The sequence below is a fragment of the Pan paniscus genome, chromosome 13 (genome assembly GCF_029289425.2).
Source record: "Pan paniscus chromosome 13, NHGRI_mPanPan1-v2.0_pri, whole genome shotgun sequence".
Classification (NCBI taxonomy): domain Eukaryota; kingdom Metazoa; phylum Chordata; class Mammalia; order Primates; family Hominidae; genus Pan; species Pan paniscus.
Genome location: NC_073262.2, coordinates 91,872,327 through 91,898,152, shown reverse-complemented (window position 1 = coordinate 91,898,152; position 25,826 = coordinate 91,872,327). Strand labels below are relative to the sequence as shown.

Below are 25,826 nucleotides of genomic sequence, written 5' to 3'. Positions count from 1 at the left end.
TCTAGTAAATTATGTTTTTTTAAACCTAAAGGTCTTATTACTATAGGAATCACAAGAAATTAAAATATGAATGTAGATAACCAATAATTACTGACATTTACTATGGGCCAGGTGTCCTATATGCAATTACTTTACTAATCTTCATATTAATTTCACCATTTAGGGAACATTGCTTCTGTTTTCCATTCAAGGGAAGAGTGGTTCATAGTGACTCAGGTAACAAGTAGGTTATGAACATAAGAATCAAACCCAAGGCCAAATATAAACTGCTGTTTCTGAACATCAGCATTCAGTTCCATTATTTTGCTGAAAACTAGAAGTGGCCATTGCCTTGTTTAGAAAAGTAACCTCACATTGTAATTAAGAACATGAGATTTGGGATTTGATTTCCTGGGTTCATATTCCTTTTCTGCTACTCACCAGCACTGGGTCCCTGAACACATTACTGAACATCTCCAGGACTAAATGTCTGTGCTAATGAAATAATCCACATAAAGCACTTAGCACAGTGTCTGGTATAGAGTGAACACAAATGTTCTTTGGTTAATTCAGATATTTTGGCCTCTTTAAAGATTTCTTCTCTTTTGGCTAACAAAATGGGAAACAGAATAAGCTGTGTTTTTAAGGCAGGAGTCTCCATATTCTTGTGTGAAGAAATTATACTTCTTTGCTTCTTTATAAATGACTCAACATAAAGGTGGGAGGTAGAGGTGACTATCAATAAAATCCTTCAGTGAAACAGAGATCAAGTGTCACTGTTGTTAGGATAACGGTGTTAGGAGTCTCCTTCCCCATTTCCAGGTGTGAAAAACTACAGAGAATGCTGCAGAAAGATGTGTGGTAGTTTTAACTAGTTTAGAGTTTTATGAGATAAAACATTAATATCTACCAGGAGATCCCAAGACCTGGGGTCACAGATAAATCGCAGGTATTCTGCCACTTCTCACTCCACCATTCCAAGCCCATAGAAGACATAATTAATTCAACACAACATAATTAATCCAAGACAAGATAGAGACTTGTACTCAGGCTCTTCCCACTACAATCCTCCAGGCAGTCACATGAATCAATCAGGAGTTAAGCCACAGGATGAAACCTGTTTGTGGTCTTTGATTAAGTCCCCATATTTTTTATAGTATTAGGACAGAAATCTAAAGGAAAAATGAATTAAAGGAGAGAGATACCCTAGCATGCTGAAATTAAAGTTTAAAGATGAAGTGGATTCATTAGTTCGAAAGTGTATGTAAGACAATTTAAGAATTACTGAAATATGAGTCATACAGATCTAAAGCTGAATCAGCAGGGAAGTAGACACACATGAACTCCTAATTTAGAAACAACGTAGGTTGCAGTAGATTCTTTTAAGAAAGAAGTCCTTAAAATTTTGAAGAGTGGGAGAAGTAAGGTACTATGGGGATATTTAGTCATTATTCAATTAGCAAACATCTTTGGGCAAAGCCCTGCTTGATGAATGGAATGGTGCTTCTCTTTCATTTTCATTTTTGAAAGTTAAAGCGACCTAAACTTCTCTATAAAATAGCATAATTTACAAAATTGGGGAATTCAAAGAGCTTTATGTGAAAATGCTTCATTCTGGCTGGGCGCGGTGACTCACGCCTGTAATCCCAGCACTTTGGGAGGCCGAGGCGGGCGGATCACAAGGTCAGGAGATCGAGACCGTCCTGGCTAACATTGTGAAACCCCGTCTCTGCTAAAAATACAAAAAATTAGCCGGGCGTGGTGGCGGGCGCCTGTAGTCCCAGCTACTCGGGAAGCTGAGCCAGGAGAATGGCGTGAACCCGGGAGGCAGAGCTTGTAGTGAGCCGAGATGGCGCCACTGCACTCCAGCCTGGGCGACAGAGCGAGACTCCGTCTCAAAAGAAAAAAAAAAAAGACAAAAAAGAAAATGGTTCATTCTTAGACAGGGAAAGTTACAGACTGAGTTCTCCAATTTTATTCTCAATAATTTTCTAGCATTGCTTTTCTGAACTTCAGTGTGAGATATTTCACTTTTATTGAAATTTTCACACATATGTAACTATACATTTAATTAAGTCTCTTTTAGGCTAAAGAGTCACCAGTTCCTCTGGAGTTCGGAATATACTTGTGGAAAATAATAAAGTCTCTAAAGTAAGAAAAGAACTGTAACCATGTAAGTAGGGCGTGGCCTCGACCATGAAACTGGAAGTATTGCATTACAGCTAACAAGGTGACAAAAGTGCTTAGTACAGATGACAGATTCTGTAAAAAAATTTTTAAAATATCAAAATGGCACTTTGTTCTGTAAACTTGCTGATACATTGCAACTTTGGGTATTTCTTTATGTCTAATTCAGCAGTTTTAGAAACACTAAAGTATTCTGCATACAGCTGTGTTCCTATTTGCACAGACTCCACATCTGCCAAAGCAAATACTGGTCTGCTCCCTGTAATTCTACCACTCCACTAGAGTTTCTCCTGTATTTATGGGATGGGTGTGTTGATTATAAGTTAGAGTTCTGGCGTTTGGTTCTTGACTACATTGTATTTAAGTTCATTCTATGCTTTTTTGGCTAAAACTTGAAAGCAATGCCACTTTTAGATTTGGGAGGGTGCAAATAAATAAGGCAGGGCGATTATATTACGGTCATGATATATCCTCATTGTATTTCTTTGACCTGTACATATGTTTCAAGTACTCATCTTTTCTTTTCTTTCCAAAATATACATTAAAGGGCTGCATTACAGATTTACATTTTATCTGTGCCAATGGAAAGTTACTGAATTTGAACTTCATTTTTAGCATTTTAATGCATTTCCATTCTACCATAGGAAAAAATACTTAGAGGAGGGGTTTGAAATGTATCAGTAATTGTATCATTCTGGAAGAGTGAGCTGTTAAGCAGAACTCTTTTGAAGAATAAATAAGTTCATTTTCAGATTAGAAAGTTTAATAGGTAGTGAAATCAAAATTGGTAACTAGAAAAGGTTAATAAATGAATTTTATGTCTCTGATTCCACTTTCCTGCCCTCTTATCCTCATCCTTACTGTCTTGCCAAATCTCCCAACAAAGATAATGATTTTAAAGATGATTCTCAAATTCATCGTGCCCATAGTATTATCTTCCTCAGAGTGAGTTATGGAATCTCACACTCTAACCCATCAATGTCAATTTACCCTCCACACTTATGTACTACTATTATCATTCTTTCTTTTGCTCAGTAGCTCACAATTTTCTACCACATGAATTCTAAACCTGGAGAAATTAATTTCTACTGCTTCTGAATGTGAACACTCTGCCACATCTGACCAGTTTACTTACTGCTTCTTCACTAAGTCAAGGTTATTCTAGTCTCCACTTGTTCTTCTCACCTCTCTTTCATTCATTCCAACTCCTGTCTTTTCTCAACACATGAGAATTCTGAACAGTCTATTGCTGGTCTGATAATCTGTTGCTTTAAATGCATAATTCTGTTTATTTACATTTTCTGTGAATTACATTTAACATTGCATTTTATTCTTTTGATTTATTCTACTTTTTCTCTTTTCCTATTTTCTACTCTCTTGCTTTTGCAGGGAGGAGTTTAGTGCATTTTGTTTATGGTTCACATTGTATTCTCCCCCCACTGCTAGATTGTGTTTTTTGCATTTAATTTTTACCCTTTTAATTATTATCCTAGGTATTTTAACACACATATTAAAATTAACAGCCTAAAAATAATATCTTTAATCTCTTACCAGCTAAAACAGGAGCTTAAAATGCTTTACTTCTCAAATTCTATGAATATATATTTATTATTATATGTGCATATATAATATATATAATTTTAGTTTTATTCTATTTTTATTAACAGACTAGATTTAAAAATGTTTTATATGATCAATGGATTATTTAGATTTACCTATATGTATATCACTTTTCCTTGCTTGTGTTTTCCTTTTGTACCTCAGATGTTTTTTCCGAGATAACTTTTTTCTTCCTAAAGCATATCCTTGAGAATTCCACTGCCTTCTGATTTTTATTGTTGTTGAGAAATTAGCTCTTAGCTTATATGTTGTTCCCTTCAAAGCAGTTTGTCTTTATTTTCCTCATGCTGTTTTTGTAATGCTTTGTCTTTGATGTGCTACAGTTTCAATGCAATGTGTTTATTGATTATTTTATTTGTATTTATCCTTCTTAGGTTTTTTTACATTTCTCTAACTTTAGAATCAAGGTAATTTCTAACTTTGGAAAATTATTAGCCATTATCTTTTTGAATATCTCTTTTCCATTTTCTTGTTTCCCTCCTTCTAGGATTCTAATTAGATATTTGTTAGTACCGTGTACTCTAATCTCTATTACTTCTTGTGCCTTTCATGTTTCTCATTTTATTGTTTTCCTGTGTTGCATTCTGTATTTTTTCTTAACTTGGATCTTCCAATTTTTGAATTTTCCCTTTAAATATGTTAAGTCTGCCTCCTTTGGATTAACTAAGTATTTTGTATCATTTCATGGACTTATTATTAAAACCTCTTTTTAATATTTTGTTAGTGGTTGCTAGGCTTTAGGATATGCATTTTTAATGAAGGTTAATCATCATATGTATTGTTAAACTTTCCAACAGTATTTTTCCAATTCCTTTTCACATCTTTTGTTCTACCTTTATCATATAATTAACTTTTTATATAATTGCTAATATTGTTGCTTTAGAGATTCAATTATATTTTAGAGTAAAAATAATAGTCTTTTTTGTTTTTTAAATAAAATGTTTACCTTCACTTTAACTATTTCTAAAGATCTTATATTTGTGTGTGTGTAGATCCAGGTTTCCATGATATTTCTTTTGTCTGAAGAACTTTAACATTTCTTGTAGTACAGGACTGCCAGTAAGGACTTACATTAGTTATTGTTTGTGTGAAAGAAAGCCATTATTTCTTCTTAATTTTGAAAGATAGCTTGCTGGGGAAATAATTTTTGATTGACATTTTTTTTTATTTCAGTACTTCAAAGGTGGTGTTCCATTGATCTTCTGTCTTGCAATGTTTCTGATAAGAAATTTCATGTAATTCTTTTTCCCTCATTATGTATTATATCTCTTTATTCTGGCTGCATTTTCTTTTTTAAGGCTTTCAGGAGCATAAATACAAAGTGTGTAGTTGTTTTGTCTTTGGTATTTATTCTGCTTGACATTTTCTGAGCTACTTGAATCAGTATATTCTATTATTTTGGGAAAACTCTTGGTCATTATCTCTTCAGTATTTTTTTTCTGTTTTATTCTCTCTCTTTTCCCTCTATTTGTATTGCAATCCCATCTTCTTCCCATATTGTTAGAATCCAGTTTACTTAGCTACCCTATAACCTAAACTTTCTGCTGGGTTAAGGAAAAATTATAATTTTGAAGGTTATCTGGCATTTAATTACTATTAAGCTAGGAGTAATTCACTCAGCAGCTTCCTACTTTCTTGTCAGAAGTTAAAAGCCCTCTAATTCCATATTTATTTTGAGGTATTATCTAACAGCTTTGAGCAATTAAAGATGTGAAAATTAGTACATTTCCGCTTCTTTCTGCCTCCCTATTCTCCAACTCTTAATTTGGATTAGTTGTTTAGTTAGTTTATTTATTTTTTATACCATCAAGGTATTATTTATGCCATCAAAGTAAGACCAAAAAGATGGTACAGAACCCAGGGCCTGCCTTTATTACCCTTGAGCCTGAAGGTGCAAGGAAGAGAGAAGTTATTGAACCTGAGGAGATGTAACTGTAGGAAAAAGCTACTTCACTGGACTGTAGCCATTCTCTAACCACAGCTGGCAAGAGAGGATTGGGAGAATCAGTGCCCTGACCTCATTCTCTTTCTGCCTTTCAATCCCCTACTGTGCTTTCCATTGGCCTAACCCCAATAAAAAGCCAGAGGACAAGAGTGTCTGTTGATGCAACCTGTAATGGTCAACTTGTAGGATATAGTGATGTACAAAGAAGGATGGAGAATAAATCTGGTGGAGTAAAATGAGAAAACCAAGTACACTTATGTTGCTTCCTTTGGGCATTTATTGTATTTTATCTGTAGAAAATTTTGTTTAGCTGTATTTTTACAAAATTAGAACTTTGAATTGTACAGGCTTTTATAATTGGATTCTTAGGGTTCTGACTTTTATTTTACTTTTTGATTAGCCACAGTACAGCTTGATGACTTAAAGAAACAACTTTGTGGCTGTTCTAGATTCTAAAGAGAAGATAAACCTTTTGAAGAGAATACTCACCACCACCCCTCTATGTCCCTTTCTGCTTTGGTTATAAACATGTGTTTGCCTGTAGTGGGTGTGACCATGCCTTTTTTTGCCCTTGTGCCTAGTTAAGAGCTTTCAAAAGTATGATGGACATTTTTATATGTTATTGTAACTTTAATAAATGCTTTATTTCCCTCTAAACAAATTAAAGCTCTTGACTAAAAGGTATTATACCTTTGTGAATCTTACTCTTTAGATAATTATGGCCTTACTCCATGATCTATCTCCATTTTTGGCAATAGTCATGTGCTTTTATATTTAAGTTTTTAGTTATTACTTAGATAAAGGTTATACAAATCTTTGCTAAACATGAATAGAATTAATAAAGTGGCCAGTGTTGCTTTTTGATCATATACTGACCAATTAGTCATATTTATGGGAATCCAGCTCACAAAAAGTTTCAAAAAGATTTAGTCTTGATTTTTTCTCTTAAGGAGCCATAGTCTACTGAGGTGATAAACATAATCATATGAAAGGATAAATAATAGTATACACCAGCATATGATATGTAGGGAATTAAAAATTTAGGTTAGTAAGTGTTATAGAATTTTAGGGAAGGAAATGTTAGCATGGTCGAATGAGTGAATATATAAAGTGGTTGAAAAAAATTGTAAATTAAAGTAGAATTAGTCTGAAAATAAAAATTATCAACTTTCTCTTGCTTCCCAACTTGGAATGGAAACAAGTGACTGTTGCTGAGAAAAGTTTTTAGTTTACCTTTCAGATTGAGAAATGGTGGCTTGATGTTGACCATCATTTCCAATAATTGCATATTGTTATTACCTTACTATATCCCTCAAAATGAAAACTTATATATGTTTTACAGGGGCAGGTACAGAGTTGATTTTCACACTTTTAACTTCACATTTTCACTATTATGAAAACAATTTCTGCATCCAGAAATTGATTACATTGATTTCTCAGGTATATCAGTAATGAAGATGTCTGATAAATGACTGTTCATTATGTCTCAAACCAACAAATACAACTTTTTCTTGTCCATCCCATCTCTGTAACAAACTTTCTACCCTGTCTTTTCTTCACCACTGGATTTCTTCAAAAAGTGGTACCTTCTACTAAATGTCTCCTCTTTTGCTATTCATATCCCATCCAGTTAAACGTAAATTATATATGGTTTTATATTTATATGATCTTTTGCTTATAATCAAATTATCACTGAGTAGAGATAAGAGATCCCACTTTACTCCAACAGTACTGCAAAACATAAATGATTGCCAGATTAGGTTCTGTACTTGTCAGCGCATTACTTATCTTTATAATTGTCTTTATACATCTTTATATTTATTATATAAAGTTAACATATTCTATGCATTCATTCTCCCAGCATCCATGTGGAAAATGGCCAGGATAAAGACTAACATACTCTTCTTCAGGTAGGGGTAATGTACTCCTAGATCTAAATATGTATCATATTAAAGGTTAAGGTAAGCAGGCGGATCACGAGGTCAGGAGATTGAGACTATCCTGGCTAACATGGTGAAACCCCGTTTCTACTAGAAATACAAAAAATTAGCCGGGTGTGGTGGCGGGCACCTGTAGTCCCAGTTCCTCGGGAGGCTGAGGCACGAGAATGGCGTGAACCTGGGAGGCGGAGCTTGCAGTGAGCCTAGATCGTGCCACTGCACTCCAGCCTGGGTGACAGAGCGAGACTCCATCTCAAAAAAAAAAAAAAAAAAAAAAAAAAACAAGAGCCTATGAGAAACTTTTGCCACGTAAGAGGAAAATATTAATTTGAAGCATCTGGCCATACTGGTAATTTCTGTTCCTTAGAGATATCAAACAGATCCTGCCTGAATGATGTATTTGTATGAAGTTTTGCTGGAGTGTTCTTCCCTGGAATTTCTCACAGTTGGCTACTTTTTTTTTTGTCATTTGAATCTTAGTTTAACGATCATTTGTAGAATAAATAAATTAACCTAAATGGACATTATTTAAAGCTAATTTAGTTGCATTAGCAAATCCTTCCTTGCCACAACAAAGCATACGAGTTCTTTTGTGTGCCTTCATCTACCACCCAGAAACAGGGAATAGCATTAGGAACTCTTTGCACCTTCCCTTATTGATAATTTTTTAATTAATTAATTAATTTTTTATTTTACCTTAAGTTCTGGGTTACAAGTACAGAATGTGTAGGTTTGTTATGTAAGTATATGTGTGCCATGGTGGTTTGGCACACCTATCAACCCGTCATCTAGGTTTTAAGCCCCACATGCATTAGCTATTTGTCCTAATGCTCTCTCTCCCATCGCACCCCAACCCCCTGGCTGGCCCCGGTGTGTGTTGTTCCCCTCCCTGTGTCCATGTGTTCTCATTGTTCAACTCCCACTTATGAGTGAGAACTTGTGTTTGGTTTTCTGTTCCTATGTTAGTTTGCTGAGGATAATGGCTTCCAGCTTCATCCATGCCCCTGCAAAGGACATGATCTCATTCCTTTTAATGGCTGCATAGTATTCTATGGTGTATATGTATCCAGTCTGTCAGTGATGGGCATTTGCGTTGGTTCCATGTCTTTGCTATTGTAAATAGTGCTGCAAAAAATATACGTGTGTATGTGTCTTTATAGTAGAATGATTTATATTCCTTTGGTTATATACCCAGTAATGGGATTGCTGGGTCAAATGGTATTTCTGGTTCTAGATCCTTGAGGAATCGCCACACTGTCTTTCACAATGGTTGAACTAATTTATATCCCCACCAAGAGTGTAAAAGTGTTCCTATTTATCCACAGTGTCACTAGCATCTATTGTTTCTTGACTTTTTAATAATCGCCATTCTGACTGTCATGAGATGGTATCTCGTGGTTTTGATTTGCATTTCTCTAATGATCAGTGATGTTGAGCTTTTTTTCATATGTTTGTTGGTTGCATAAATGTCTTCTTTTGAGAAGTGTCTGTTCACATTCTTTGCCCATTTCTTGATGGGGTTGTTTTTTTCTTGTAAATTTGTTTAAGTTCCTTGTAGATTCTGTATATTAGACATTTGTCAGATGGGTAGATTGCAAAAATTTTCTCCCATTCTGTAGATTGCCTGTTCACTCTGATGATAGTTTCTTTTGCTGTGCAGAAGATCTTTAGTTTAATTAGATACCATTTGTCAATTTTTGCTTTTGTCGCAATTGTTTTTGGCATTTACATCATAAAGTCTTTGCCCATGCCTATGTCCTGAATGGTATTTCCTAGGCTTTATTCTAGGATTTTTATGGTTTTGGGTTTTACATTTAATCTATCGAGAGTTAATTTTTGTATAGGGCATAAGGAAGGGGTCCAGTTTCAGCTTTCTTTGCATGGCTAGCCAGTTTTCTCAGCACCGTTTATTAAATAGGCAATCCTTCCCCCATTGCTTGTTTTAGTCAGGTTTGTGGAAGATCAGATGGCTGTAGATACGTGGTGTTATTTCTGAGGTCTCTGTTCTGATCCATTGGTCTATATGTCTGTTTTGGTACCAGTACCATGCTGTTTTGGCTACTGTAGACTTGTAGTATACTTTGAAGTCAGGTAGGGTGATGCCTCCAGGTTTGTTCTTTTTGCTTAGGATTGTCTTGGCTATACGAGCTCTTTTTTGGTTCCATATGAAGTTTAAAGTAATTTTTTTCTAATTCTGTGAAGAATGTCAATGGTAGTTTGATGGGAATAGCAGTGAATCTATGAATTACTTTGGGCAGCATGGCCATTTTCATGATATTAATTCTTCCTATCCATGAAGATGGAATGTTTTTCCTTTGTTTGTGTCCTCTCTTATTTTCTTGAGCAATGGTTTGTAGCTCTCCTTGAAGAAGCCCTTCTGATTATTCGTTAGCTGTATTCCTAGGTATTTTATTCTGTTTGTAGCAATTGTGAATGGGAGTTCATTCATGATTTGGCTGCTTGTCTATTGTTGGTGCATAGGAATGCTTGTGATTTTTGCACATTGATTTTGTATCCTGAGACTTTGTTGAAGTTACCTATCAGCTTAAGGAGTTTTGGGGCTGAGACAATGGGGTTTTCTAAATAGAGAATCATGTCATCTGCAAACAGAGACAATTTGACTTCCTGTCTTCCTGTTTGAATACCCTTTACTTCATTTTCTTGCCTGATTGCCCTTGCCAGAACTTCTAGCACTATGTTCATCCTTGGGATGCAAGGCTGGTTCAACATACACAAATCAGTAAAGGTAATCCATCATGTAAACAGAACCAATGACAAAAACCACATGATCATCTCAATAGATGCAGAAAAGGCCTTCGTCAGAATTCAACATCCCTTCATGTTAAAAACTTTCAATAGAGTAGGTATTGATGGAACTTATCTCAAAATAATAAGAGCTATTTATGACAGACCCACAGCCAATGTCATACTGAATGGGCAAAAACTGGCAGCATTCCCATTGAAATCCAGTGCAAGACAAGGATGCCCTCTTTCACCACTCTCATTTATAACATTTTAAATTAGGGCACAGCTTAAGAATTTAACAACTGGGAAGTGGCTAAATTAATTATACATATGAGTTAGAATACTATGCAGCCATTAAAAGACCTGTACATAGGATTTGTAGCATCACACATTAAGTAGTCCTTGCACAGTGTTAATTGGAAAAAAAGCATTATGTCAAGCAAGAGACATAATGTAAATGTCTCTTGTAACATTTACATCACATGTAAAATGTATTCCTAAGTGAGAAAGAAACCTCAGAGAGAAATAAATGTTGTAAATGTTAACAATGATTATATTAGGGTAGTGGGTTTGTTAGTCAAATGATTTTTTAAATATTTTCTGCATTAGCCCTTTTCTATGAGTGAGAGAAAAGCATGTGCTACTTTGGTAAACTTGAAAATTAAATGCTATATTAAAAATGTAGATGAGAAATGGACTCGCTTGGACCATAGTGTAGAACAGTATTTGTCAGACTTTTGGTTTGGTATCAGGAGCCCTTTGTACTCTTAAAATTATTGAGGACCCCAAATAACTTTTTGTGGTGGATTATATCTATTGGCATTTACCGTTTTAGAAATTAAAAATGATGAAAGACTTCTAAACATTTATTAACTTATTTAAAATAACAACAATATACCCATTACATATTAATATAAATGATGCATTTTATGAAAATAACTGCGTTTACTGAATCAAAACAACTAATTAGAAGAGTGGCATTATTTTTCATTTTTGAGTCTCTTTAATATCTAGCTTTCTCGTGATTGCATGAGAATTCTCATGATTGCATCTGATTTTAATCTGTTGCCATAAATTGGTATGGTTAAAGTATATGAAAAGATCTGGCCTTATGCAGATTTGTAGCTGGAAAAGGAAGAATCTCATAAACTCATCCTCTCTCCCCCAGAAAATAACGTCTTGGGAGCATCTGAGAGTGCTTATGCCCTTCTCTGGAGTACAGGAAGAACTGTAAGTCAGATCTGGGTTTGTGTCTTGAGTGATTTACTCACTACTTGTGTAATTTTTGCATGTTATTTAATCCCTCTTAACTAAATGTTATCTATAAAATGAGGTTTGTGCTGCCCATTTCAGTTGAGAGAATTCAGTGGGGTATTGTTGTGAAAGTCCTTTGCAATTTCAGAACAAAGACTTAGGATCAACAAATGTCATTTTTGCATTATCACTGTTCCATCAACAAAGATCATTTATAGTTTATATATTTGAAACTCTTATGGTCATAAGTGGTAAATAAATAGTATTTTGATTTTGCATATTACTTTTAAGCAAATGAAATGTCTATTTTTTCCCAGCAGGATATTAGATGTCTTCCTCATTATTCTTTATCTTTCTTTCCCTCCAAATTTGTTCTTCTTTTAGTTCATCCTATTAGATCAATGCTCAAGTTGGAAAATCTTTCTGAGTTTAGGCAGTTTGAAAACCAAGTCAAACCAAGCAACATTGCATTGCTCATTGATTTCTTAGTCTGCTTTGGGCTACTAAAACAAAATACCAGAGACTGGGTAATTTATAATGAACAGAAATTTATTGGCATGGTTCTTGAGGCTGAGAAATCCAAGATCAAGGGGCCAGCATCTGGCAGGGGCCTTCTTGCTGTGTCATCCCATGGCAGAAGGTAGAAGGGCAAGAGAGGGTGACAGAGACAAAACAGGACCAAATGCATCCTCTTGTGATAAGTAGCACTCTTGTGATAAGTATCACACTCTTGTGATAGGAATCCTCTTGTGATAAGTAGCACTCTTGTGATAAGTAGCACACTCTTGTGATAGGAACCCATGCTTGAGATAAAGACATTAATTCATTCACAAGGGCAGAGCCTTCATGGCTTAATCACCTCTTAAATATCTTAATTCTTAATACTGTTACAATGGCAATTAAATTTCAAGATGAATTTTGGAGGAGACATTCAAACCGTAGCACTGGTTTTGTCCTTTTACCCATTGAAAATACACTTTTAATGTCCAAAAATAGCTTTGAAACTTCATATTGTTCATACTTAAGCAAAAAATTGAATAGGGCTCTTCTCTATTTGTATTGAATCACTCTTTATATGTAGGTAAAATAAGTAATGAGAATGACAACATATTTTATTAATTTATAGAATTTAGAAAACTTATTCATGAATGTTCCTGTAACAATACTTGGAAATATTAAGGGTCTTTTACCATTTCATTATGCAAATAAGGAATTGGGCTCGAAGGACCTAGGGGGTTGTCCTCATGTAAAGTGGTTAGTGAGAGGCTTTTAGGACCAAAGCTCATGTTTCCCAAAACCTACTTCCAGAGAGAATATTCTGTAGAATAGTCCTATGAGAAATGTCACACTTCAGGTTCTTAATGACACAAGGTAAGTTTTTGTTTCCTTTTTTTTAACTTAAAATTACTTTGATTATATTAGGTATTCATTTCCTTTTCTTCAGGATTTGGAATTTAGAACTATATGTTGTCTTTAAAGTAAAGCATTTTACTTTACAGATCTGGTTAACCCTCACAGATTTACATAAATGAGGAACCTACCTGTGTGTATCTTCCACTTCTCTGCTGTGTTGATGCAGGCTGCTGAAAAAGATGACTATTTTGAGATGAGCTTGGAAGATAGGTTGAGGTTGTTATGTGAAAAGCAGAATTCAAATCTGTGTATGGTTACTGATTCATCCACATTTATTCTTGAGCTATGTCTTTTGGAAGCAAAGATATGGGTGTGGTTCTACAATAAACAAAACCATGCAGAGTAGTAGAAGTGCTTTTTTTTTTTTTCTTACAAGAGTAAAGATGTGGGGATATTATTGATGTCTCTCTGTGCCTCCCTCAAGACACAGCATTCTGAAGAATCCAGTTCAGTAGTTTGTTAGCTTAGTAAAATCATAAAAAAAGTACTCTGAAGTATAATAATAAATATATACATTATCTTGAAATACTGGCTAGACCATTAAAAGATGAAAGTATTGTTAAGGTTGAGATTCATTGCAGTTAGCTTTATTTATTTATTTATTTTTTGAGATGGAGTCTTACTCCGTCACCCAGGCTGGAGTGCAGTCTTGGCTCACTGCAATCTCGGCTCACTGCAATCTCTGCCTCCCATGTTCAAGTGATTCTTGTGCCTCAGCCTCCCAAGTAGCTGGGACTACTGGTGCCCCCCACCATCCCTGGCTAATTTTTGTGTTTTTAGTAGAGATGGGGTTTCAACATGTTGGCCAGGCTGGTCGCGAACTCCTGACCTCAGGTGATCTACCCGCCTCAGCCTCCCAAAGTGCTGGGATTACAGACTTGAGCCACTGTACCCGGCCTATTGCAGTTAGCTTTTAAAATATTTCCTGGCATTTTTCTTACCTCCTTTACTGTAAATTCAACATGCTTTCCTCTTAGAATTTGAAAATAGGTTTTTAGTCCCTGCTGTTGTAGCTGTCTTAACTCTGCTAGGCTACTAACCAATTTCTTTAAGCCACCTGAGTGGTTTTTTTTGTTGTTTTTTTTTTTTGTTTTTTATGGTTTCCCTAATCTCCCTTCAGGCAATCTTTGTTGGAGTGCTATTCATTTTCTGAAGCTCTGCTTAAATCCTATCACATCCAGAACCTCTTTCCAAGTTCCTTGTGACTTCAAGTCCTTTTATCATACGCTGTTCTCCTATTATTGTTCTGTGTGTTTGTATAATAGAACTCATTCCTTTATTATGTGTTAGATATCAGTGATTGCGTCTATTACCACCAAACCACGTAAGCCCTTGGTGGGCCAGGACTATATCCTGTACATATCTGCATTCTCAAAGTAATCTCTCTAACAAATGTGCATTACATTGATTTGCATATAAATCATGTAACTTTTGAAACCAAAACCCCATCTTAAGAAGGATGAGCATATTAGGATGAATAAGTCACATTTGAAACAAGGGTGTGACGACTGATGCTCATGCATTAGGAGCACAGTAACTTCTTAATTCTTCCTGCTATTGATAATTTCAGTGTGCCAAATTATTTGGAGAGTTTTTATCAGATTTATAAAAATGGAGTAGAATACAGAGAAAAATCTAGGAAATTAAGTACACTGTGGTTTCTGGAGTCAACTGCTGGGCTTTAGAAATTGATTACAAGTCATAAATTAATAAAATAACTCTTTTTACAAATAAATGTGTATAAATTATTTTTAAAGTAAATTAACAGGAAGACAAATTGCCGAATGCTCTAAGTATCCCTTGAGTGTGTTAGCTGTGTATTGTATTTATGGATTTTCAAGATTCCTTTCATTCCAAAATTATGGAAGTGAAGATGATGCTGAAAGGGAAGACAAGGCACATTTATAAAATCTCACTCCTCCAATAATATCTTCTGATTGCAGTTATTCCAGAGAAAACAAAAGTAAGTCTCTGTAAAACAACAAAATGAAATCCAGGTGTTCCTCCAAATCTCATGAGATGATATCACTCACATACTTTAAGAAAACATTAAAATAGTACACTCTCCAACTGGTGAATGAAACCTGCTTTAGTATTTACTGTGTATTAAAAATGACCCCCCCTTTTTTGTAGGAAGTGTTCACAGGGCCTTTGGTTTTCTTACCTTTGGGTGTCAAGAAGGACTCAGATTTATGTAGATGCAATAATTTAAGAACATACTCAAAATCAAGTTTATGAATTGCTCTTTCACCAACTTTTTTTTGCATGTATATTTTAGTGTATGGATATGTACATGTTTTAATTAATTAGTGCCAAATATTTGGATTGCTGCTGATTTCTAAGCGGTATAATCAATGCATGGGTCCTTGCGATGTTTAGGACACTGAAAAACTTGGTTATATACTGACCATACTTTAATATATAATTAAGACTTCAATTGCTGTGGTCAGAGATTTTCTTAATGCGTATTTGTTATTTATACCAATGTGAACTCATTGATTACTTGAAGATATTTAAATAGAAATTCTAATTCAAATGAAATATATATATATATACATGCACACATACATATTTTCCTTTTTACTTAAGAGACAGAGTGTTGTACTGTTACCCAGGCTGGAGTGCAGTGGCATGATCATAGCTCACTGCAACTTCAAACTCCAGGGCTCAAGTGGTCCTCACCATGCCTGGCTAACTTATTTTATTATTTGTTTTAGAGATGGGGTCTCATTATGTTGCTCAGGCTGGTCTTTAACTCCTGGCCTCAGGTGATTCTCCGGCCTTGGCCTCCCAAGTAACTGGAATTACAGGGGCATCATATATTTTTAAATCAATAATGCCATTTTAGCTTCATAATGATTATTAAAGTACTTACATACTATAAAGAATTGTAATGGCAGGGATTGTGAGCACAAGCTTCTGTTTTTCAGTATTAATCAAGACTTGATCACTGCTGGCCATTTCCCATTTGATACATCTCTATCAGGAGAAGAAGAGAGGGATGAATATTTTTATTACTCAGATTTTCTAAAAAAGTATTTTCAAATAATTTGGTATTGAATTCTTTTGGCATGTGGAGAGCTAGTGCAATTATTTCATTCAAATACAGGACACAAAAATACAACAGAAATGGCACTTAAAATGGCAGATTTATATAAAATTCTGTTTTTCTCTCAAGGGCCAATTTATAAAAAAACTCCTTTCTTCTCTCAAAGACAGAAAATTCTATAAATCTGCAAAACAGAATTAATTTCACTGAAGGAGTAGAAGAGATAGTTTTCTCCAATACACAGAAGTCTTTAAAGTATTAAACAAAATACTGATGGAGTAAATATGAAAAAAATATATCACTTTGACTTCCCTGCCCTGTGCTGCCCTCTCCATAGCAAGAAAAGACACGTTTCCCAGACCTCTGGTCGCCACATAATTGTCAACTGAACAATGCTAGAACTCAGATCCTGTTGAGATGAATGACTCCTTATTTGTTGAGACACAACTTGAGACTTAGGCCTTTAACTTTTTAAAAGCAGGACGTGGAGCATAGCACACTCATTTCTTATAGGAGGTCTTTGGTGCCATTGCGTTTCTGGACAATTTCCCCTTTGTAGCCTGTGCCTAGTCCTGCCATTTAAAAAGCTTCTCTCAGGGGAAGCCTTGACTCATGGACTCTCAATTTAGCTACAGAGAATTGTCTATTCCAATACAAACAATCATCCATGTCTCAAGATTTATTAGGCTTAAAAAATAACTGATGGATGAATGATTAAGAATGAGGAAATAAATTTTAAAAATGTAAACATAAAAGCTTTAAAGAAAGGAATGAACTGCTTATACATGCAACAGCATGGATGAATCTTGGAATCAGGCACAAAAAGCTACATATGGTGTGATTTCATTTTCATTTGCCTTTCTAACATTGTAGAAAGGCAAAACTAAAGAAATGGAAAATAGTTCAATGGTGCCAGGGATGGGAATGGAAGAAAGAGATTGACTCCAAATGGTGGAAATTTTTGCAGTGAAGAAAATGTCATATAATGGCAGTCACATTATTGTATACATTGTATACATTTGCTAAAACTTAAAGAACTGTACAACTAAAAAGATGAAATTATGTAAACCACATCTCAATAAACATAATATAAAAGAAGAAAAACACAGCAGAATGAGAGGGTGAGTGGAACATAGTGTGGTACAGGATTAAACTTCCCTCTAGTTAGCCTGGGGTTTTGGTCTTTAAGTAAATTTTAATAGTAACTTTTTTTTTTTTTTTTGAGACAGAGTCTCGCTCCATTGCCCAGGCTGGAGTGCAGTGGCGCGATCTTGGTTCACTGCAAGCTCCGCCTCCGGGATTCACACCATTCTCCTGCCTCAGCCTCCTGAGTAGCTGGGACTACAGGCGCCCACCACCACGCCTGGCTAATTTTTTGTTTTTTTAGTAGAGACAGAGTCTCACCATGTTCGCCAGGATGGTCTCGATCTCCTGACTCGTGATCTGCCCGCCTCGGCCTCCCAAAGTGCTGGGATTACAGGCGTGAGCCACCGCGCCCGGCCAATAGTAACATTTTAAACTAATGACACATTATATGTTTTTTAGAAGAAACGCTAACAGTTTCTTATTTTTATTTAACCAGCACTTATGTAATATTACCTCTATGCCAGAAATCGTTCCAAGAGTTTTATAAATTTCAACTCATTTAATACTCACAACAGTTACCAATGAGGTAGGTAATATTATTATCCCCATTTTTCAGATGAGGAAATTGAAAAGCAGAAAAGACGTGATGTTTTCATCATTACCCAGGTAGTAAGTGGTGGGGCCAGCATTTAGACTCTGTCTGGCTCATAACCACCACATATCTGCAGACATTTTTGTTGCTATCTTCCTAGTTCATAAAATTTGAATTGCAGTTTAATTATCAAGGTACAGTGGATAGAGTGCTAGGTCTTGAAAACCAATATATGAGGCCATTCATTATATTGTGTGACTTCTGACAAGTCACTTAATATCTCTGAATCTCAATATAAAATGGGAGCAATCATCTGGTGCATATTATTTCACTGAGTTATTGTAAGTCTCAAAGAGTATGTGTGAGCTGGAATAGTGTGTAAAGAGTGCTACATAAGCCAAGCTCTCATATTATTTATGATCTTGGCTCACAAGACTCTCCATAATCTCTAAATGTAACGATTGATGCCTTAGGAGACAGCACAATATTCTAAAATGTAAAATGCAAACTTTTCTCAAAATATGACTAAGCTAAAATATAAGTATTCAGATTAAAATGAAAATTCATATCGTAAGAATGTTAGAATGAAGGTAAAAATTTCTAATACAAAAAAGGAAATATCTTTAATAATGTCTAAATGTTAAAGATATATTTTCAGCAGAGATTTTCAGATAGAGGTAACATATTTATAAAGTTTGGATATAGATAGCATTGATAATTAAATTCATTGGTACATGCATTTGTTTTCCTTGAAAAGATATTATTATAATGACATTTTGAGTGAGTCTCCCAATATTGTAATTTTTTAAAAAAGCAGTGATGGAGCTTAGGCTAAGAAAATAAACATCACATAATTTCTTTGAACCTCCTTGTTAAGAGAAAAAACTGTGCAGCCAGGATTTCAAAGCAGGATCTATTAATAGTCATTCCTTGACGTGCAATTTGATGCAAATTAGTTTTTTTATTAGCCTCAATTTCCTTCCTCATCCGTAGAATACGAAAAAAAGTAGCACTTACCCCACCGTGTTGATTTTAGGATTAAATTAGTTAATACATATAAAGTGCTAACACAGTATTTGACATAGTAAGTACTTAATACAGTCTAACCATTATTATTATTGTTCTGGTTATTATTTTCATAGTGGCTTTCAGTGAGAAAAAAGTATATTCACAATATGCAGTCTTTTTCTGTTCAAAAATTATGGTTTGTTGGCTTGGTAAAGTGGCTCATGTCTGTAATCCCAGCACTTTGGGAGGCTGAGGCAGGAGGATTGTTTGAGCCCAGGAATTTGAAACCAGCCTGTGCAAGATGGAGAGACCCATCTCTACAAAAATGTTAAAAAAAAATAGCTGATTGTGATGGTGCGTGCCCAAGAGCCTGAGGTGAGAGGATCCCTTGAGCTCAGGAGTTCGAGGATGCAATAAGCTGTGATCGTGCTACTGCACTCCAGCCTGGGTGAGAGAGCAAGACTACCACTCTTAAGAAAAAAAAAAAATTATGGTTTGCTATTTCAAAGCATATATGTGCACAGATGCACCTAATCATTTCTATGCTCTCCTGCTCTATTACTAGTTTCTCCTCCTTGCTTAGATATTTCTTTCTCTAGGACAATCATTTTCCTGGTTCTCCGGGATTGACACCTTGGAATCATATTTATTTATGTTCACTGCCACTTGTCTCATGGTCATTCAATCATCATTTTCTATTGATTCCTTATCAAACAAGGTATGTTCAGGAAATAGCTATCAAGCAAACAATGACCCAACAATGCCTTTAATCTCAGGAAGGTTTCAATATGATAAGGGAAACAGGTAAATATAGCATGATGTTAATAGAGGTCTACACAGAACATGCTCGTGGGTTTTATGAAGAAGCAGACCCATTTGTCAGGGGAGGCAATGGTTGAGCTTTGCCAGCTGTATCATCCACTCAATCAGCAGAGTGTCTTCCTCAATTTCTCATTTTTTTTCTAGCTCTTTGTAATCCAGCAGAAATGTTATTTTCAAAATACATCCTGAATCTTTCTGCTTCTTTCTATTTCCACTGTCCTTTTTTAGGGCTCCATTATTTCTCATTTGTAGTAAGAGTACTTCTTACTGATGTCCCTGCTTCTATCTTTGCCTTCACATAATACGTTTCTTACATGCCATACAGATCTTTTAAAAAATAGCATATTAGGGTCGGGCACACTGGGCTCATGCCTGTAATCCCAGCACTTTGGGAGGCTGAGGCGGGCAGATCAAAATGTCAGGAGTTTGAGACCAGCCTGGCCAACGTGGTGAAACCCCATCTCTACTAAAGATACAATAAATTAGCCGGGCGTAGTGGTGCGTGCCTGTAATCCCAGCTACTTGGGAGGCTGAGGCAGGAGAATCGTTTGAACCCGGGAGGCGGAGGCTGCAGTGAGCCAAGATCATGCCATTGCACTCCAGCCTGGGCGACAGGGCAAGACTCTGTCTCAAAAAAAAAAAAAAAAATAGCATATTAGAGTATGCCATTTGTTTGTATAACAATGCTTTGTTGATTTCTCATTGCATTTAGGAAAAAAATTTAAATTCTTCCCCATGAACGACAAGGAATTAATGATAAACCTCGTGTCTAATCTTATATCATGCTAGCCATAATGGCTTTCTGCCTACTTTTACACAATCTAAGTTTATTTCTGTCTATGGTATAGAAAGAATAATAGCCCCCAAAGATGCACTCACGTCCTAATCCCTAGAACCTGTGAGTATGTTACCTTACACATCAGAAAGGACTTGGCTGATGTGATTAAAGACTTTGAGATGAGGGAAACTATCCTGGAATATCCAGATGGGACCAATGTAGTCACATGGGTCTGTAAAAGTCCTTTCCAGTTTGTAGCCATGGAAAAATGTGACAACGAAGACATGTCAGGAATATGCTATGTTGCTGGCTTTGCAGATGGAGGAAGGGGCCACAAAACAAGGAATGCAGGTAACTTCTAAAAGTTCAAAAAACAAGGAAATGGATTTTCCCCAAGCACCCCAAAAAGGAATGCAGCCCTGCTAACAGTTTGATTTTGTCTCAACGAGATCCATGTCAGATTTCTGACCTTCTGAAATATAAGATATTAGTGTTTTATGCCATAGTCAGTAGTAATTTTTATGGCAGCAATAGAAAACACATACACCAGTCCAGGCCATTCCCACTTGCTGTTTCTTTAGCTTGAAATGTCTCCTTTTCTGTTTTCTGGTGATTTTTTTTTTTTTCAAATTTTAGGTCTCAAGTTCACTGTTGCTTCCTTAAAATGCCATCTTTCCCAATGGCACTATTGAAGCATCCCTTCTGCCACCAACTCCTGAGCAACTGTTAAATAACTGACTATTCATTTCTTTCATGGCATTTAATTGTCTAAGATCACCTTGTTTGTATATTTGCCTACTTGTTTATTGCTGTTTTTCCACTCAAGGTTGTAAGCTGTGTGGAATCAGGGACCTTGTCTGTGTTGTTCACAGCTATATATCCTTAGTGCCTTCATTAGAACCTGACAAATAATAGACCCTCAATAAATATTTGTTAAATGAGGGAATAAATTAGACCAGGGAAGTGGTTATTTCAGGCAAAGGTCAGAGCCTGAGTAAAATTATGAGGTGTGAAAGTGCTTTATGTGTCTGGGAAAATCTGTTTCCTCCGGATAAAACAACAAGAGGAAAGCAGAAGACTGGAACCAAGAAATAGGCATGCATTATTATTATTATCTTAAACTCATGTTATTGTATTTTGTAGGTAACTGGGAGTCAGCTTTCTTAGAAAGGGGGGTAATTGAATGAAAGAATGCATAACAAAATCAAGAGGACTTTGTGAGTAATAGGATGCAGGTTGAGGGAAAATGAAGAGTATCCTTCCCTATTTCAGATCTTTGGGACTAAGATGGTGGTGGTAGTGTTAATTGGTATAAAGAACAATTGCAGATAATAGTTTCATTTTGGATTCTGAGTTTTATGCTTCTCCAGTGGGAGATGTTTAATTGAGGCACTTGAAAAATATAGGTCTGTAGCTCAGGAGGAAGGCCTTGACTAGGAGTAATTAACATGTAAACAGAAATAAAGTCAAGGGATTTAATTTAATAGTTAATATACCCCAAGTCAATGGGCAACAAGGGAAAAAAGCTGATAGTGCAAGATTGAAGAGCATAGATGACTTTCTGAGAGGAATTAGAAAAGGAAGTTTGACTAGCAAAGCAGGGAAGCCATGAATGGAAAGAGTTTCAGTATTAAGGGAGTAATCAGAATGTCAACTGTTAGGAGGGGAAAGAAGAAAGATCTTTGGGTTTATCAACAAAGGGATGTTGGTGTCTCTGCCAGTGCAATCTAAACTAGAGTGCTAGAAATAAGATCCTGATATGGGGATGGAGGATTACTGAAAGAAGAAGGAATGGAAGGGAAAAAGAGACCACAGAAGATGTGGGGTTAAGGGAAACCTCCCCTTCTTTTTTTATTTTCAAGATTGGCTATTAGTGAGGAGCAGCTTTACAGGCTGTAGGAAAGGTACTAGCAGAAGAAGAAAGGTGGAAGGTAGAGAAGAGAGAAGGAGACACTGACAGAGTAACATCTGCAAGGAGATTTGAAGAAATGGGATAAGGAGTGCAGAGGGAGGGAACATCCCTGAAAGGGCGCTGAGACAATTTTTCTTATAAGCCAGAGCATATAAATATGTGTGTCATGCATTAAGCTCAGCAGAAGTTCGGAGAAAGGGAATATTAGAAAATGAGATTAGGTAAGTAAGGCATTATCACTTTTCTTGGTGGAAGAAATACAAGAACCTTTGATTTTTATTATTTGTTTTTCTGTTATTCTTCCTGAATATTTAGCAAGGTGGTTTACAATTCCTGATTTTCTCATATATTCCAGAAAGAAGTAGCTGAAGGGTGATTTTTGGTGCTTACTCAGCCCATTCATTAATTGGAAGTAGGCTCCTCCTGGGGACAGTGTGGTGGTAATAGAAGTTTGAGTGTCAAGTAGGTCTAAAAAGAGCTAAAAAGGGGTGAGAACATTCACTCTGGAGTCAGACATCACTGAAGTGGAACCCTAGATTTACTGCTTATTAGGTGAGCAAACTTGAGCAAGTAAACATCTTTGAACCGTAATCACCTATATATGATTTGAGAAAAATAATAAGTACCTTTCAGGGTTGCTGTGAGAATTGGAAAATATTCACCCACTAGCACATATTATTACAAAACATACACTGTTAGGATAGGCTTCACTGGAATTGGGACAGATTTCTGAGTACCCCACTGCAGCAGTGAGGTCTACAATCAGTTCTTTAAGGACTAAGAAATGGCATTGTCCTCTATTCTGAATTCAACCACATATATTAAACAGATATTCCTGGTCAATACCTGTGTATATTTTAGTCTTTTCCAAATTGTAATGTGGGACCCTAAAACCAGACATAGAGAAAAAGCCCAAGTTGCAAAATACTTTGCTATTTATGACTTGATTGCAATAAGATTTCAAGAGTTCACAAGGACAATATGGAATATTTACTTATCTCAGGTCTTCTGACAAATATTTGCTATGCTTCTGTCATACCATGAGCTTTCAGTAGGGTGGGAAGAGGAGATTGAAACTGGTGGCAACCATGAGAGACTGCATGGTGGTTTTAACCTTTCTTATATAAGCCATGTTTATAGTTAAATTTAAAACAACTTTATTAACAAACAGATAACAGATACTAAACTACTGATCTGAGCAGCCACTGAGTGTTCCATACACTGACTCTGCTACAAGTCCTGCAATCTTGCCTAATCATTGTTTTATCTCCAGCATAGGATCTGAGAGTTGTAGATTCTCCATAAATGTCTGCCGTCTTGCATTTCAGTAAAAATGCTGCACAAGGTGCCTGAAAATTGTGCCAGCCCTTCGGTATCAGGGTGGTATTGGTCTAAAATTGCCTCATGGTAGAATAGGACTGGCAAGCTCAGAGAAAGGTTAATTCCTCCCCCCCACATTTGCTTATCTTCCTGTTATCTTTGAATATATAGTCAGATGGATTTCAAGTCCTAGCCTCTCTAAGATATTCTAGAAAGAATTAACTGAAAGGTGATTTTTGGTCCTTACTTAGCCCATTCATTAAGTGGAAGGGCACCCCTGAGAACAGTGTGGTGGTGACAGAAGTCATTGAAATGGGACATGTCTAAATGAAAAGATAAACTGAGAGGTACAGGGTTAGAAGCTGGAAACAACTGGGAAAATTGACCTCCACTGGAATATTTATCCAGAGTCTAGTTCCAAAGCTAAAATGCAAAGGTTCTTGGATTTCTTCTATTAAGAACAGTAATAATGTCTTGCTTGCCTAATCTCATTTGATAATTTCTCCTTTCTCCGGGCTTAATGCATCCCTCACATATTTATATGCTCTGGCTTATAGATCTTTATTTCTTGTAAATTCAGTTTCTCAACACCTACATATGTTCCTTGAAGGTGATGGGTATGTCTTTTATTTCTTTTATGTCATCCTTTCTGCCCAGTGCTTAGCACAGTGCAAGGCACCTGTTGCCCAATAATTATAAACAATTGACTCACTTGTATTGTATAGAACATCCATCCTGATTCTAGGGAGACTCAAGGTGGCAAATACATTAGATTGTATAGAACTCTCTGAGGTCATTAAGATCTTGGCAAATGTGAGGGTGGCACAAAAGTTCATCGATAATTGTCCTTAAAATGCATGTTCAACTGGGGCTATCATATTCCCTGCAAAGCCAGCTTAAAGCTAATAATACCACCATCTGCTTTTATGTAGCTCTTTGCAATTTGGAGCTTCATTAATAATACATTACTCATTTTAGTGTCACTAAACCCTGTACACTGGTCAGGGTAAAGCCCTTTTCTCAAATGAGAAAATTGGAGTGCACAGAGATAAAGGACTATATGCACATTTACAAAATTATTGAGTGGCAGAACCACTCACAAAAGGCAGAAGCAAGCCTTTTTTCATCCAAAGGTAGAGTACTTCCCATTCCTCTGCACTGCTTAGTAGACTATTTTTCAACATGGTAAAACTCTCTGGGACAAGAGGAACCTGAAGATGTGGCCCCTTAACAAGAGATGTGGAGAAATTAGGAAAGGACATGCCTTCTTAATTCAAATTACAATGTATCACAAATTCATTTATCCAAAATGGTTTTCTAACCTGGACTTTACCTGGGCAACATTCTAATAATCTCCTTCCAGAGTATGGGAAAAGAAACCGAATCTGAGAAGGGGATAAGAATACTCCCTATTCAGTCAAAAGAAAGGGTTAAAATGTGATTGTTTAAAGATTTAAGGTGGAGAAGAGAGTCTTGAATTATCTAAATATAAAAAAACTAGGGTAAAAGGCTGGATTTCCTTCGGAATGTCTTTTTCAGCTTATAGGGGAAAAGTTAAAGGGTGTGTATCTGGGGGGAAGGGTTAGGGAGGGGAAAATAGAACCCTTTTCTTCTAACAGCCTTTCTTAAAAAATAAAAGAAAAGAGAAACAAATGTTTGTTTCTGTTATTAAGCCCCATCTATGCTTAAAAGTTAAATGAAATAGGGAAAGTTCAGGCACAGAGACGCGTGTTCTGATTTGGTTGTTTACCATCAATCAGACCGTTGCTTGGCAGACACTGGATGGTTATGAGCCTGAACAAGCTGAAAAGGGGCAGGAAAAGAAGTGGAGGCAGCATTCTTCCTATTTAAAGCTGCATCGCTTGAAAAAAGTTTTCGCAGACTGTGCTGGAGCTGGTGCTGAAAAAGGGGGTTTGCAGAGGCTGCCCTGGGGCTGGTGCTGAAAGAAGAGCCCACAGCTGACTTCATGGTGCTACAATAACCTCAGAATCTACTTTTCACTCTCAGGAGAACCCACATGTCTAATATTTAGACATGATGGCAAACTGGGCGGAAGCAAGACCTCTCCTCATTCTTATTGTTTTATTAGGGCAATTTGTCTCAATAAAAGCCCAGGAAGAAGACGAGGATGGTGAGTTTGCCATTTGCTTTGCTTGTAGTGTTTATTGCACGGTTT

General features: G+C 36.1%; 1 protein-coding gene across 3 annotated transcripts in view; it reads left to right on the top strand.

The window, feature by feature from the left end:
* Positions 1-25,826, top strand: part of COL5A2 (collagen type V alpha 2 chain) — a 408,468-nt gene that overhangs the window by 235,597 nt on the left and 147,045 nt on the right. The window contains exon 1 of one of the 3 annotated variants that reach the window (XM_063595474.1): positions 25,217-25,781. The exons of 1 other annotated variant lie outside the window; for it this stretch is intronic. In XM_063595474.1, coding sequence (XP_063451544.1) covers positions 25,685-25,781 — 97 coding nt within the window. In that variant the 5' untranslated portion in view covers positions 25,217-25,684. Of the gene's footprint in view, positions 1-25,216; positions 25,782-25,826 lie in introns of those variants that run through there. One more of the 3 variants, XM_003825263.5, reaches the window with a different exon arrangement.